Source organism: Amphibalanus amphitrite, unplaced genomic scaffold, assembly GCF_019059575.1.
Source record: "Amphibalanus amphitrite isolate SeventyFive unplaced genomic scaffold, NRLGWU_Aamphi_draft 001195F_arrow, whole genome shotgun sequence".
NCBI lineage: Eukaryota > Metazoa > Arthropoda > Thecostraca > Balanomorpha > Balanidae > Amphibalanus > Amphibalanus amphitrite.
This window is the reverse complement of record NW_024882689.1, coordinates 52955-67947: the sequence shown is the minus strand read 5'-3', so window position 1 is coordinate 67947 and position 14993 is coordinate 52955. Positions and strand designations below refer to the sequence as shown.

Below are 14993 nucleotides of genomic sequence, written 5' to 3'. Positions count from 1 at the left end.
AGACTTTTTTCTCAATTAATAAACATGAAAAAATAACTTAACTTAATAAATAACTTTCTGTTAAGCTGGATGTCTCAGCACCAATGGAGTTTGCAACTGGGCTATTCAGCAGAGTAGTCATAGCAAGAGTGAATTGATGAAAAAGAGTGGCGTGGATCTGGGCCGAGGTCGTCAACGGTTGCCTGCGAGTCACGTTGCCATGAGGTCACGTGACGTAGGCCCACTGGCACGGGCAGCCCAGGGAGAAATTCACGAGAGGAAGTAACTGCGGGCATTTCGGTCAACATCATCAAATCGATTTCCATTACCACGAATGAAAACTGCAGAATGAAAGTAAGCATATTAGGAAAACATAAAATCATAAACATTTGACACTAAGTTTTACGCAAGTTGCGCCTTGTGCTCAGAATATTTCACCTCAAGAAGAAAAATTACGCCATTGTCCTCTATCTGTCACCCAGATACTCGTACCACCGTCCCCATATAGGTAACATGGCAACAGTAGGGATACCGGATCTGATTCGAGCCTAACGCTCGCCGCAGTTTCCCGTAAACACTCAAAACGCACGGCGTTTCCAGTTAGAGCGCCAGGAAAGCCGACCGGCTCTTGCATCAGTCATACTTTGCGGCATTACCCCGCCCGCCGCGCTGGTCCACTTTTCGCTCCTTCGCTGATGCAACAGACCAGACATGACACCGCAAGAACGGATACATCCCTTGCACTGAGGCTTCTCAATGCTCTCAGTCCTCGCGAAAAATGGCAGCAAAGAAGGGTAAATCCCGACGTGATGTTTGACAAGAAACGTCACAGTTTTCTGCCGCCTTCCGTCCGCAGATTTGTTGGCATGGTGCCGCCAGTGCAACAGTTCCTTCAGAGTTCGTCGGCCAGTCGTCGGCGCTGGCTGCCAGGCTAAGTGGTTAGGGTTCGAGGGTTAATTGAGCACGGTTTGCGGTTCAACGTTGATCAGCTGGAAGCAGACAGCGGTCGGGGTCTGTCGTGGTTTGACGTCTGGCAGCGAGGGTCGAGGTTGTCGGAGGGAGGTCTGAGTCGGTCGGGGGGAGGAGAAGGGGGTCGCTAACCGGCACAGGTGAGAAAACACGTCAAACAGACGTCGTCGGCCGGAACGGAGGAAAACACACCTGGCGCCTGCCACCGCAGCCCAACAACCCGCCTACCTAACCGACTGAACAAGTGAGCGAGCGACCGACTCAACGTGCGAGCCAACGGACAAGCGACCGAACAAACGACCAAGCGAACGAGCGGACAAAAGAAAGAACCATTAAGAATGTACAAAAGAAGGAACGAACGAACGAACGAACGAACGAACGAACGAACGAACGAACGAACGAACGAACGAACGAACGAACGAACGGACGGACGAACGAACGAACGAACGGACGGACGGACGGACGAACGAACGAACGAACGACCGAACGAACGAACGAACGAACGAAAGAACGAACGAACGAACGAACACACGAGCCAAGGTTTCTACACTCCACTGCGCCCGCACTGTCACACCGTGACGAAAAACACCTTGCGTGCGGGCTGGAGACGGTGCGTGCGGTCTTTGACCCTCCCACAGGAAGACGTTTCGCACCACCGCGCGCCGTGGTGGCCACCCTCACGGCCCACCAGGCGGCTCGTGGGTCGGTGATAGGTGGCGAGTGATAGGGACAGAGCAGTGTCCGGCTTAACTAGCTGACAGTGATACCCTGTACAGTCTGTCAATGCATGTTGTCCCGAGAGTTAATTCCAGCGGCCAGAGGCGTACCCAGGTATAAGAAGTGAAATATTTTCGAATTTCATAAATACTAGCAAAGTTGTTTGCTGGGGTATAAAGGCGCGTCGACAGCATAAATATTATGCGATAATAAGAAACATAACGACAAAGTAGTGAGCATACGCCACAAATGCGCAATTAAGCAATAACATTAACTTTCAGTACGTAAAGCATTTTGTAGTAAGCCCAGATAAAAACCCTGAGCACGCCACTGCAGAAATAATGTTGCAAACGGTATTTGTCACAGATGATTGATGTACAATAGCGCTGTCTCGGACAGAAACAAAGTTTTTGCAACTGCTTCGGTCACCGATGCTAAGATAAGTCGAATAAACGAGCCGTGGAAGACAAACTGGACTGATAAGTCATCTTAAAACCCGCTCAGCGCGGTGTAGGTAAGATTCGAGCTCCAGACTAAACCTGCATCGGCCGCAGTCTTAGTTCTTCTTCAAAACAATGCTGACGGTATCCGTCGCTTTCAACTTTGCCTAAATATGTAGCCAAGGTAGAGTAGATACTGACGCATTCACAGGGCCCGTAAAAAGCACGATAATTCTCAAAGAATTATCGTCTTCAACAATGAAAATTGACAATACACCAACGGCAAAAACGGCTCTCGATATGGACGAGGCTGCACAGTAAACAAAAATTAAGAAGCCATTGATCACCGCTGACCATAAGAATTATCGTATCGTGGGCAATTTATTTCACGTGCTGACAACAGGGATATCAGCAGTGATGAATTGCCGATAAAGCTGTCATGAGCGAAGCATTTCATACAATCAGAGCTCCTTATAAATTATAACATAAGCATACAGCTCTGACATAAATTAACGTTGTTCAGTGCTCACTTTCTACATTCAAAATGCAAACTATGTAAGTGCAGAAGCACCACATTGCCAGAGGACATTGAAAACCAATTGGTATGACATCATCAGTGGCAAGACGCTGGAGCCGACAAAAGAAATTCAGAGTTTGAGAAAATAAAAAACCATTTGCAGGTAATTCTTTTCATACAACGCCAATGATGGTAAGTGAAAACAATGATATTTTCTAGAAGCAGTCCGCTTTCCTTTCTCCCGGAGGCCTAGCCAGACTCGCTAGGCAGCCATGAGCCCGCATCACAAACAATAGCCAACGGTAGCCGACAGCCCGCGTCAGCAAGGCTCGATCTACAGGCGACAACAAAGCCTCCAGAGTCAATACACTGGGTGTCAGCGGCGCCGGGGGCACCAACCCATCACCCGGCGGGGTCCGGAGATAACGGACTAGCCGTGGGGGGCGAGCGCTCAGTATCGGACTCATGAGCCCGAGCCAGAGATATCGACACCGACAAGGGGAGGGGGCTCTGCCGCTTGGGTGTCCGTGAGGCGGTGCAGCAGCCAGCTGTGGTGGTGGTGGTGGGGGGGGGGGGGGAACTGTGAGCAGGGGGAGGGGCGCTGCAGCTCAACAATGGTCCCCAAGGTCGCCGACGAGCTGGCAAGCCGAGCTGAGCCCGACGCTCCAACCCCAGCCGGGGAATCGACCCTCAGAGTAACACAGTGTCTGCAGTCCACCAGAGGACAACGGACTCGGCGAGCCAGCGCATCATCAATCAAATAACAATACACGCTACTTGAAGATCCTAACTGGATGAATCTCTAGAAGATAAAGCTGGGTAGTAAAAATGAATGAGGCGGCGATATAAAATAATTAAATACAATGAACGCAAGAGCCTAGAAGAAACATCTAGAAACATCGCGTTCAAATTTCAATAATATGCCTGTCATAGAAAGTGTTTCTTTTACATTTTATTTTCAAAGAAACATTATTATCTCCTAGCGCAGTGGTATTGAATAAAAACGCTGCAGCGCCCGGTGATCAACAGGTGAAGAGAAGAGAATGCGACAAAAAGAGAGGTAAACAGGAGACATAAAATAGACATAGCAAAGAGAGGGCAGAGGATAGAGGAATATAAATAAGAGAATGAGAGAGAGAGAGAGAGAGAGAGAGAGAGAGAGAGAGAGAGAGAGAGAGAGAGAGAGAGAGAAAGAAAGGAGAGAGAGAGAGAGAGAGAGGGAGGGAGGGAGGGAGGGAGGGAGAGAGAGAGAGAGAGAGAGAGAGAGAGAGAGAGAGAGAGAGAGAGAGAGGGAGGGAGGGAGGGAGGGAGGGAGGGAGAGAGAGAGAGAGAGAGAGAGAGAGAGAGAGAGAGAGAGAGAGAGAGAGAGAGAGAGAGAGAGAGAGAGAGAGAGAGAGAGAGAGAGAGAGAGAGAGAGAGAGAGAGAGAGAGAGAGAGAGAGAGAGAGAGACTGAGAGAGAGAGTAACAGACTGCCTGGGTCATTGCCCGTTGTCCGTCGACTGGTCACCGCCGCGGTCCGGGCGGGCACCGGGCTGATGCAACTGACCGCGATGGAGGCGCGCACGAACGCACCACCCGTCGACAGAGACGGACGACAGAAGCGCCGAACGCACACGTGGTAATGGGTGCACGGGGAGAGCACTTTTTGTGCCGGCCGCTTCCACGTGCGAATGATGCAATGAAGAGGAGCGATACAAGACATGAGGAAAGACAGTGCACGGTAGCAGAGGACGGTAGAAGGAAGTGGGCAAAACCAAAAAAGAACTGAATTAAATTTACAAAGTTCTTAGGTTTAGTCCGCATGTGTGATGTGCGACTCTTCCATTGAATCATACTGTAAATTGCAGTGGCCATAAAAGGTTCACTTCCCAGCGAATTTAACAAAGGGTCCTGCCGCGGGAGACCACCGGCCTCACCATTCTACCGTCAGAATTATCTATAGCCACAGATCAATTTATTTCAATCATCGTACCGAAAATGTCCGCTAGCAATCGACAAAATGGTATGTGATTACTGATTACAGAGCCTGTATCTAGTGATACATGGCTGCGTGTGAAATTTGTTCGATTCGGCCACAAAGCGCCAACGCATTCTCCACGAAATACATCGCTGCAAAATCGAACAACGCTTCGACAACGTGGCAACAGTCACCGTGGTGGCAACAGTCGCATCGCTCGGATATAAGGATGGAAGCAAAACCAAATATTCAACACTGGAATGGCGCATTAACTATTAAACTAATCGTGGAAATGTGGCATTCCTGACTCCTGTCACCTGGGTGTCTTGCATTCTTGTAGTTGCCAGAGATCTACGTCAAAGGTGAAGCAAAGACATGTCATCCGACATCCTAGCTGGAATTGCAAGAACAGCATAAGAAGTCAGTAACCCAAACACCATAAGACTAGGTGAGTTAGCGCCAGCGGCTCTCCCATCACAGCCAGGTCAGTCAAGTCACGTTTCCTCTAAGCAGGCTCTCTGGGAACGCCCCCACAAAGGCTCGTGATGCCCCCGCGTCCGTTGGAATATCTCGCAGTTTACGCGGTCAGAGTTCCAGCGTCCAGGAATAGACCGAGCAACGCCTCCGAATAGAGCCTGGAGTCCATCACAACGATCGGAAATGGATGGAAATAGAACAATACGTGAGCAGATTTGGAAGCGATTTCTAAGGTTAACGAAAGGTGAAAAAGCTGTTAAAATAGCCAAATTAAATGGATAGTGCTAAACAATTTTTTAATGCCTGTAACGGCAGCTTTTTACTTGCTAAAGGCTGTTGCAGCCTTTTTGGTTAGCGAAAAGAAGTCCGATATTACAACAATTCAGCAATTCAGCAATCTTTCGATACTTTCGAAGGATCATAGTTAAAATGCAGATGTTAAAAGGTATCAACAATAAAAATGTAGTCCTGCAAAATAAAGCAGAATTCAGTAAGACAATCCAATAACAACTGAACTGCTATGGGCATGGGGCACAAAGCCATTCAGCCCCAATATAACGACTAGCGCACAGCGATTACATACAGGCAATTGGCAGTGGTAATTGAGACCTTGGTTCCTACTTGGAGGGACGGTTGGTATCGGTGGGATCGAACAGAACAGACAGTCGATAGTCAGCACATAATTTACGACTTTGTTCAGTATTCAATTACATATCAATCATTCCGGGTGATTTGGAGCTCTGCGACCACAATCAACCAATCAGAGCGCCAATGATACATTGCAACATTGTTTCCAATGATTTGTCGATGCGGGGAATCGATATGGTTTTAATTTTTTGTGCAGTGGTGTTGTGATTGGCGCAGGCCAAATCAACAAGCTCATTGAAGTCCCCGCAAAAACAGTAGCAGAAATCCAACTTCAACTGCTGACGGATCCAAAAAGATGGTATTGCACGCTAAGCCTCTGACATACTCCCCAAGAAGTTTCTCCAATTTCCAAAGGCCACTCGGATATCACTCATGTTCGGCAGCTGCGGGGGAGCTAAGGCGGGACAATGACCCGAAAGGTCTAGTTTGGATCCACCAGTGTTCATACAAGGTTACCGCCGCTTTTGCTCGCAATACATTCTGTGTTCCCTTCAAGACGACCATCCCCGACAGCTCGAGATCTCCACACGCAAACTCATACGCATTTGCATCTTCATCTGTACGTGAAAGCCTGAAACAGCTTCACGCAGCTCGAGCCTCAGCAGCTGTTCAGAGTTCGCGCTGCCCGCGGTTTGCGCGGCGCCGCAGTGACTCAGGCGCTGCCTGTTTCGTCAGCCACGGCGGCGGCGGCGGCGGCGGCGCGCCCCTCTATATAACGCGTCGGCCGCATCCGGCCGCCAGAATCGACCCCCGCCGCTCGCGACGATCGCACGTCCGCTCCGCGCCGACAGAGCAACAAAGGAGGACCGGAGAGCTGCGCAGATCGGAAACTGAGTGAAGGTGAGCAACAGGGATGGCTAGCTGGCGATTTGGGGTGGATTAGATTGTGGTTAATTGTGCGATATGTGCGGCAGCCGTTTACATTTTATTACAGTAGCACGATATTAGATCACACACTACCTTGAAGACGACAAAGCTGCCAGCGTGAGAGCAAGTTAGCTGAATTGTATAACTCACTTTAGCGTATATCATTTACTTTTCATTTAACGAATTTAAATTTACATTTCATCCACTCAACTTACGGCTGTGCTTGCAGATGGTGTGATTAAAAGAAAACGTGTTTGTAGCTGTAGCGCTTCGGAAGCCGGCTGGAAGCGTTAGCCCATTACATGTCCATCCATGCAGCAGCACGGTGTCATGTCCGGCTATTTGGTAGCACGTATCATGTCTCATTATCTGAACACGTGTCCACCGCTGCGCCCGGGCCGTCGCTGACTGTCGTCCTCCCTCCAGCAGACTCGTCACCATGACCGGCCAGACTGTGACCGTGCTGGAGCCGCCGACACACCACTGGTGTCTGTGCGTGCCGGCCAGCACCTTCTCCTTCATCATCGGCGCCGTCTACTTCGCCGTCAACATCGCCGCAATCCTGGCCGGCTTCGTCTACCTGGGAGTCACGCATGGCGGCCACTACCACCTGGACCCGGAGCTGACGGTCGGCGTGCGCACGGCCGTGCTCTGCGCGTGCTTCGTGTGCGCGCTGAACGCGCTCGCCTGCTGCCTGCTGATGGTGGGCGTGCGCCGGCGCCGATGGGAGCTGGAAGCCGCCTGGCTGACCTGGTACGGCATCTTCCTGGTGTGTCTGTCGCTCTCCTGGCTGGGCGGTGTGATCCACCTGGTGCGCGTGGTGGCGCCGGCCGTCCACCCGGCCGACACGGTCGAGTTCAGCTGGGCAGTGCTGGTGCCGCTGGTGCCGGTCGGAATTATCGTGATTGTGTTCGTGTGGTACGCGTACGCCGCGGTACTCTCACACTGCCGCGCGCTGCGTGCCGCGCCCGAGGGCAAGATGGGGGCGTACAGGGTGATTCGTGAGGCGTGAGCGGTGCGCCCGTGAGCACCCACCAGTGAGGGGCGCCAGTCAGGAGCGGGTGCGGTCAGGCACCCCGGTCGCCGCAACACAACGAATCTCAGTACCGTTCGCTGCATCGCAGAGACAGCGCTCGCGACAGAAAACCTCTCGCATGACCCATTATAGTCAATTTCCCACCATAAAAAATCTCTTATAGCTCATTGGTCATTGTTCGTAGACATTTGAGTACATCCACGAATTCCTGAGCCCCCGGATCCAGCGGTCGGTTTCGGCCCCGTTCTCTGGTCTCACATCAGATAGCTCAGACAGAAAGTTACGCGGAAGCGTTTTTTTTTTCGACAGGGACCGCGCCGGACGCGAGACAAACAGCACACCACGCTCTTTAAACACTCCAGCTTGACGAGTGATTGATGACAATGATGATGATGTGTGTGTAAGTGTCGGCCATCGCGCTAGCGTTAGCTGCAAATGTTTATACTGCCACGTCGAGTCGCTCAGTGATACAAATAATGTGTAGTGTGGGGTAGTCATGCATGCGAATGCTGTGATACGTGTTTTTCTTTTTGTAAATAACCAGTGCAATCATTGTAAATAAATGAATGTACATACCTTGATATGCATCTTTTTGGTGTTATAAAAAAAAAAAATATCCAGCAACAGAACATAACTGCTAGCACGAAGACGAACCCCTAGCAAAACATGTCTGAGAGCTCAATAACTAAATTCATCACTTTTCAAGGACTTACACATTAGTATAGATCAGCAATGTAATGCAAAATATGTGAAGCACAGTAAAACCTAGATGAATCTTGGCAATGCGCATAAGCGTCGCTATCTTAATAAAGCATTATTCTTGAACATTTTAGGCAAATATTCCAGTGGACATAGGTATGGATATAAGAGCGTACAAAAAAAAAGTTGTCTACTAGTAAACATTCCAAGGAATGAAATATTGTAGTTAAAAAATGAAAGGGGTCGCTTAACGGACCTGAGAGGGTTAGTCCTTATCAACAATGTGTGATCACGGCAGCCCGATACCAGAAACTAGTCGACGATCCTGGTTATTGGGCTCCCATGGATTCGATTTCATGGCATCTTGGGTGACCCTACGTCGATTAAAAACTCCCGTGCTGGGATTCCGTTCTCGGTGAAGAATACAAACAGGTTCCTTTGGTCAGCGCGGTGCCGCCTCGAATTGGGTTGGAGCAACTAAATTCGTTGGGGCTTATCTGACAAGTGAAGGATAATTGATGAAACTACTGACTACCCCGACTTTAGGCCTTCGTGGGGGCACCATTGTTACCATTCTGTCAACCGTTGGTTCAGTCACGGTGCCAAAAAGATCGGCTTTAACCTTTGATGAAAAGCTTAAAGTAAAAAACAAAATCAGACAAATACAATCTTCATTTTCCCTCGATCTAAAGAGTATTGCCGCAGCCTGGCAAAAGGAATGCGTATTTGAGTACTAAATCACAGTAAATTTTACAAACGAGACATTTAAATATGTGATTAACATTTAATGGAGCAGAGCATCGGCGGTATTCAAGTTAACCTTGTGTCGACACCATCGCATACAGGAAAACAGAGATAGAAAGTAGATGACAAGAAATAATGGCTGATCCCAAAACCACTTCCCCTTCACCACTTCCCGCTCGCAGTATCGTTGAAATGTTACCGATTCAGTGAATATCGCTGTTATCCTCAGCATCCAATCTAGCTAAGCAGCATCGCATGCCAATGTTAATTCATATCCAAAGCGGTTAAAAATGCTGATTGTTTTTGTGTTGAAAATACACAAATATTCAAGTGAAGGATGCACTTAAAATACACATCGGGTGGAGTCTGGAGACTTCCACTGGCGTCCAAGTCACTGGTGTCTAATTGAGCAGACGTCCTAGTGGCGTCTAACTTGGCGTCTAACTGTTGGACGGAGACTTCCAAGCTAGACGCGTCTAAAGTTAGCTGTCGCCAGATAGACGCAGCCGCCGTCCAGCTAGACGCACCTAAGACTTAGACGCGTCTAGCTAGACGCAAAATGGAAGTCTCCCTCTCCACCCATCGCCTGATCCAGACTATCACGATGGAAGCAACGGTATAGTGGCGCCACCTACAGCGTGAGCGATCCTCTCCAACGCCACCTATGAGAGAGTCGGGCAGTCAGTCATGCTTCACTCCATGAGGGCTTGGGTGGGCGCAGAAGTGCTGAAACTTTGGAAAAGCACGAGCCATGGCACTTACGGCAGGGGTATGTGCCATCATTAGTTTTAAGCTCTACTGCATGCCAACAATTCAAAGGAGTATGCTTTTCATGGATAAATGCGACTTTCCTTGCCATACAAAGTGTTTGCATGACATGACATGTAGAAAATATCCATTGGACTAGATGAGATGAATGCCAAGCCAATCCTGCAAGCATAAACATGAAATGATGGTTGCCATTTAGAGTTGTAATTATACAGTGCCTACCTTATGAAATATGTAACACAAATAACATTACTCTTGACTTTGTACAGCCCTCCAGCAAAAGAGTGGTTGGTTTATAGCCTATGTGCTCTTGGTGTAATAACTTCAAAGTTCAAATGACAGAGACACTCCTGTAAAATGACTCAATACAAATGAGAAGAGGGTTCGTGCACACATCTTGGCAGCGGTTTTCAACAGCCATTAGACGTGTTCATAAATGTAGATCAATTATTGTGATCTTGGCAACCAGCCGCTTAATACCTGGAGGGCCGTACAAGCTCCACATTTTGCACGTCAACATCGCCAATCCGTTGCAAGGTCAAAAGCCTGGCAGCATGTTAAGAAGACTGTGACAGATAGTCATCCTCTTCTCACTCACCAAAGAAGTTCTTCATTTCATTTTCCTTGATGGCAGATGGAGCAATGTCCGCAATCAACTTTGAAAGTCCAAGGATTCCCATGTTGCCAACACCTGTCCGAGATAGTCACAATGTCAAGATGTAAGCTTAATAAGTACAGAGGTTGAGAAGAGGCTTTGCAATTAGTAGCAGATTTGGACAAACCGAAACGTGAGGCTGCAAAGGGCGTTTTTCCATGCCATTGCTCAGTCATTTGATGTTGGTAATTTTCTTTTAATTAAGGGTGACGGGAGCTATTTCAAAACACAGGTAAAATCGCATATATCATAGATAAAATCGCACAACAGGATAAAACAATGCCAATCGTCATATCAAAATCGACCTAATTCGAATTTTAATTGGAATCCAACCTGGACCTTGACCTTTATCAGGAAATTCATGACTCTGACTCATCTCTTACCTTGTCGATATAAGTGATCTTGAAAGATTGCAGTTCAGTCTTCCTCGCCAAACTGAAGTTATCACACGATACTAATCGCACAGCAAAAAAGGTAATAACACCACAGCCAACACAAACAACAAACACATCGACGAGTGACAACGCTGACAACAAATGCGCGCCACGCGTAAGTTTTGGCGCGCTTTGCTGGTAATATGGTAGCTCTTCTAGGATTTGGTAGCAAAGCTATTGTAGAGATTTCCCGCGTATTTACAAATTGCAACCGAGCTCCGCCGTGGGGTAAGGTGGGCAGGGATTTTCGCACTACGGCTGCGGTTGAACTACCGCCTGTGGTAGAAACTTCAGGATGATGGCGCGTTTCATACGAAATCTGGCGCAATGTTTATTTGCTTCTGAACTTGTATTGTTATTGCTGTGAACTCTTGAAGTGGGAGTGTTTCAATAACAATTTGTGGATTATTTGGGTTTCTTGATATAAAAATCGAATAATATTAAGAAACGTTGTGTGGAAACTGCAAAGACTGATTTAATCAATTGCTTAGTTTGGGAATTGATACACATTTTGTAGAGGTTTGTCTGGCAAATGGTGTAACAAACTTCAAGCCTATCATCAATCATGATCTGAAGCTGTTGTAACAAATCAAAATTGCTTTGATGTTCCATAGTACTTTGTTGGAAAGACTGGAGCATGGTTCGAGATGATGTGTAAAAATTCAAGATTTGTGCAAAAGCTTATGACTGAAGAGCGAAAACAGTTCTATATGATGGCTCAATCAAACGTGGAAATGGACGACAAAAGTAGAGTTTCAACATTCCAGCATGTGAGAATAACTTCAGAACTTCATAGTTCTTGTAGTACTGCATTTCTCTCTTGTACAGTTCTAGGTTTTGTTAGGGTATTTCAGTTGGGCAAACTACGGGGAGGTAATCACGAACTTGATTAATCAAGTTCATGATTATGACGTCATGAAAATGGGGCGTGGCATGACCATATAAGGAGTTGTAATCAAGATTTTGATTACTTTTCGTGCACCGAACTATTCAAGTGTTTCGTTTCGATTGTTATAATGTCCATATCGACACGATTTTTTACCAGGTGAAACGCAATATTCTATTCTCCCGAAATGATATGGACCGGTAGCAGTGGGATATGTACTTTAGCTCATATGGCGAAAGATAAACTGCTAGCCTAACTTTTTCAGAAAAGTGATATTTCTTAAAGCCCTTTTTAGGCGGATATTATTCTTTTATCCACATTTTTACGTTTCTAATTTAAAAATAAATAATTGAACATTCATTTTACACACGTCTTAAATTGGTCGTAATAAACATTTCTTCCAAAAGGCACCGTCGCCTGTTAGCACGCCGCCATTTGTGTGTTGTCGGTGTGTTGGTGAGGCCGGAAATTAACGCCGAATTATTGGTAATTTGGTTCTTATAGGTAAAAATTAGCATTTTTTAAATAATTTAGATCATGTTTGTAAATTTGAATAGCCTCAACGTTCATGTGCGTCGGTATAAATGTTGAAATATCGCGATAGAATTTATGATGATTTTGTAGGCTATCATGGCGCATGCTTTCCGCGGTATAATATTTTAATTATTTACGAAATGTAATGCTATTTACAGGGTTATAGTTTATCTTAAAGTAAATAATAGGCCTATTTTGTTGTTTGGGGCAATTGTTGATTAGAGAGACACATTTAACTGCCCACAGTAGCTAGAAATGTTATGGCCTGGCAGGTTGTGCAAAAGTTTGCAGTGTGGCCATATCATTTATTCAGTCAATTGTCTGTGCAAGCAGGGACCGATAGGATATATCTTTTAGTTTTTAATGAAAAGTTAAATTTGGGCTTATGCTAGGTTATTCATACTTGCATTCTAAGTGGCTTTGTCATGGATTCATAGAACAATAATAGAAGTGGTGACTGTAAATGTGTGTTTTTCCACAGCTCATCAAAGTACCACCTCCTCGCTGTAGCAGTGGGCATCACCGTCACCTCAGTATTGCTCAGGAAGCTCGTGATAATGGTACCTATGGTCCTACGTTGAGGAACGCTCAATCAAAAAATGATATGATGAACTTCTTTGGAATTAAGCGGACTAAGTACAGCTACATTTGTATTATGTGCATCGCTCATGCAAGACAGCAGGCCAGGATGCTGCTGAATTCATACAGCTGCAGGTATGTATGAATTGTTTTTGCAATAGATGGTTGTAGTGTTTTGTTTTGTCGCTGGTGTGTCACGTTCAGTTTAATGCATCACGTTCAGACACTACAGTGGTCCAGTCCAGTGTACATTTTGCACACTCAAGCTGGGCATGCTGAAAATAATTCGCTGGAGCTCCTTCAGTGTGATCTCATGAAGTTGCCTGGCACAACTTTGGAACTTTGCGAGCTCACATGACTCATCCCCAGTTTTGTCCTGACACAGCCCAATCTAATCCTTTTTCAAGATACAGGCATTGTCTAATGTTTTCAAAACAATTCATTCTAATCTAAATGCAGAAACTTCTTCACTAATGCATGTGTAATTTGTACCTACATTTTCCAGACTGCTGAGTCTGAGGCATTGTACATTATTTTCACATCATGTGCCGAAATGTAGTACCTATCAGTGCCCTGCGCCAACTCATCAGGTCCTCCATGTCTTGTCTTGTTCGCCTTGTTACATCCGCCTACCTCTCCTCCATCATTTCTTCCTTCCATCTTTCCTTGCTTCCTTCCTCACTCCCTCTCCTCTCGTCTCCTCGTCTCCTCTCCTCTCCTCTCCTCTCTCCCCTCCCCTCCCCTCCCCTCCCCTCCCCTCCCCTCCCCTCCCCTCCCTCCCTCCCTCCCTCCCTCCCTCCCTCCCTCTCTCTCTCTCTCTCTCTCTCTCTCTCTCTCTCTCTCTCTCTCTCTCTCTCTCTCTCTCTCTCTCTCTCTCTCTCTCTCTCTCTCTCTCTCTCCTTTACTCTTTCCCTCCTTCTCTCCTATTCTTTCTCCTCCATTTTCTCCCACGCAATGTTAAGTGTACCTATAATTTGGTTATGAACATTTTGCAGGGGATGAGCTGGAGAACCTGCAGCGCATTCTCCAAGAGACGACGGAAGCCAACGGAGGCCCGCAAAACTTTCCATCCCATAATCGTGAATGGAGAGCTGGGCGGGGAAGACGCGGTATTCGTCGAGGCCCAGGAGGTGGTATCGGCGCCACCAGACCAAGCATTCCTGCTGTGGCAGGCCGCATTTTGGATTTTTAACATCAAAACTCCTAAAAATATGGTCAATCTGAATTGGTTTCTGAGAACCAAAGTGTTTGGTGGGGTGAAGGCCGATGTGCCGCCATCAGCGGCGGCCATTGCGACCGTGAAGCAAGTAGAGTGAGATCCCCGTAGAGCATGCCGCTGCGGGGTGTCGGAAGCGTTTGCCAATTCTATGAGCCTTCCACCGGCAGGACTATAAATACACATTTCTTGAAATATATCTTTGATCTGTGCTTGGTTACACGGGCTCTGGGTTGTGACGCTATTCGTCCAATATATGTGGTCGACGGTCGTATGCAGCTTATCATTTGAGCTGACTTATGGTCAGGCCGCTTATCGCGGACAGCGGTGTTCTTGCTCGGGGTGGTCTTTTTTCAGCTCCGTGTTCGGCAATGTGAGCGAGCAAGCGCGAGAAGACGTGTGCTCGTGCACAAGTTCACATGTGTGTGCCACATCCCTAACTCGTCTAAAGCTTACAGCTATTGAGTCTCTAGCCACCCACCAAAATTGAAAAACAATCGGTGACGCCGTTCTGGAGATACAGAAATAAGGTGCGCGTGTGCAAATATATCTTATCCCCGATTCGTCCAAAGCTTATAGCTAATCCGCTTCCAAGTTCCAGCCACACACAAAATTTGAACAGGCTCGGTCAAGTCATTCATGAGAAACATTAACTGCAACATAAATTCCATCCCACCAAAACTGATTGATTTTGTCTCTTATATACACCATTATCATTGTATCTTTTAATTAGCTGCATTGTTCAACGCTCGCCAGTAGCACGATCAGCGCGATCAAAATCGTGATTAGCCAGCTGAATGCGAAATCAAGATCATGATTAGCCAGCTGGCTGCGTAATCAAGAAGTTGATCATCGGACTCCCGGGACGAC

General features: G+C 47.1%; 2 protein-coding genes and 1 long non-coding RNA gene across 6 annotated transcripts in view; 2 read left to right on the top strand and 1 right to left on the bottom strand.

Annotated features, from left to right (window-relative positions):
• Positions 1-11051, bottom strand: part of LOC122371014 (flap endonuclease 1-like) — a 36382-nt gene extending 25331 nt beyond the window's left edge. The window contains exons 1-2 of the mRNA XM_043347052.1: positions 10858-11051; positions 10418-10510 (exon numbers count right to left, since the gene is read on the bottom strand). Coding sequence (XP_043202987.1) covers positions 10418-10499 — 82 coding nt within the window. The 5' untranslated portion in view covers positions 10500-10510; positions 10858-11051. The remainder of the gene's footprint in view (positions 1-10417; positions 10511-10857) is intronic.
• LOC122371015 lies at positions 6444-8189 on the top strand. 2 transcript variants are annotated; one of them, XM_043347054.1, is made up of 2 exons: positions 6444-6545; positions 7002-8189. In XM_043347054.1, exon 2 carries the CDS (start codon positions 7012-7014, stop codon positions 7582-7584), a length of 573 nt encoding a protein of 190 aa, XP_043202989.1. In that variant the 5' UTR covers positions 6444-6545; positions 7002-7011; the 3' UTR covers positions 7585-8189. The 2 variants fall into 2 exon arrangements, with proteins under 2 accessions (XP_043202989.1, XP_043202988.1); XM_043347053.1 differs by having other exon boundaries at positions 6999-8189.
• A 540-nt stretch (positions 11052-11591) lies between the features above and the next one.
• Positions 11592-14318, top strand: LOC122371023. Of its 3 annotated transcripts, none has more exons than XR_006254655.1 (3): positions 11592-12280; positions 12810-13042; positions 13903-14318. It is a non-coding gene; the product is annotated as an uncharacterized LOC122371023 (long non-coding RNA). The 3 variants fall into 3 exon arrangements; XR_006254656.1 differs by having other exon boundaries at positions 11592-12298; XR_006254657.1 differs by having other exon boundaries at positions 11638-11678.
• Positions 14319-14993: the final 675 nt, after the last annotated feature.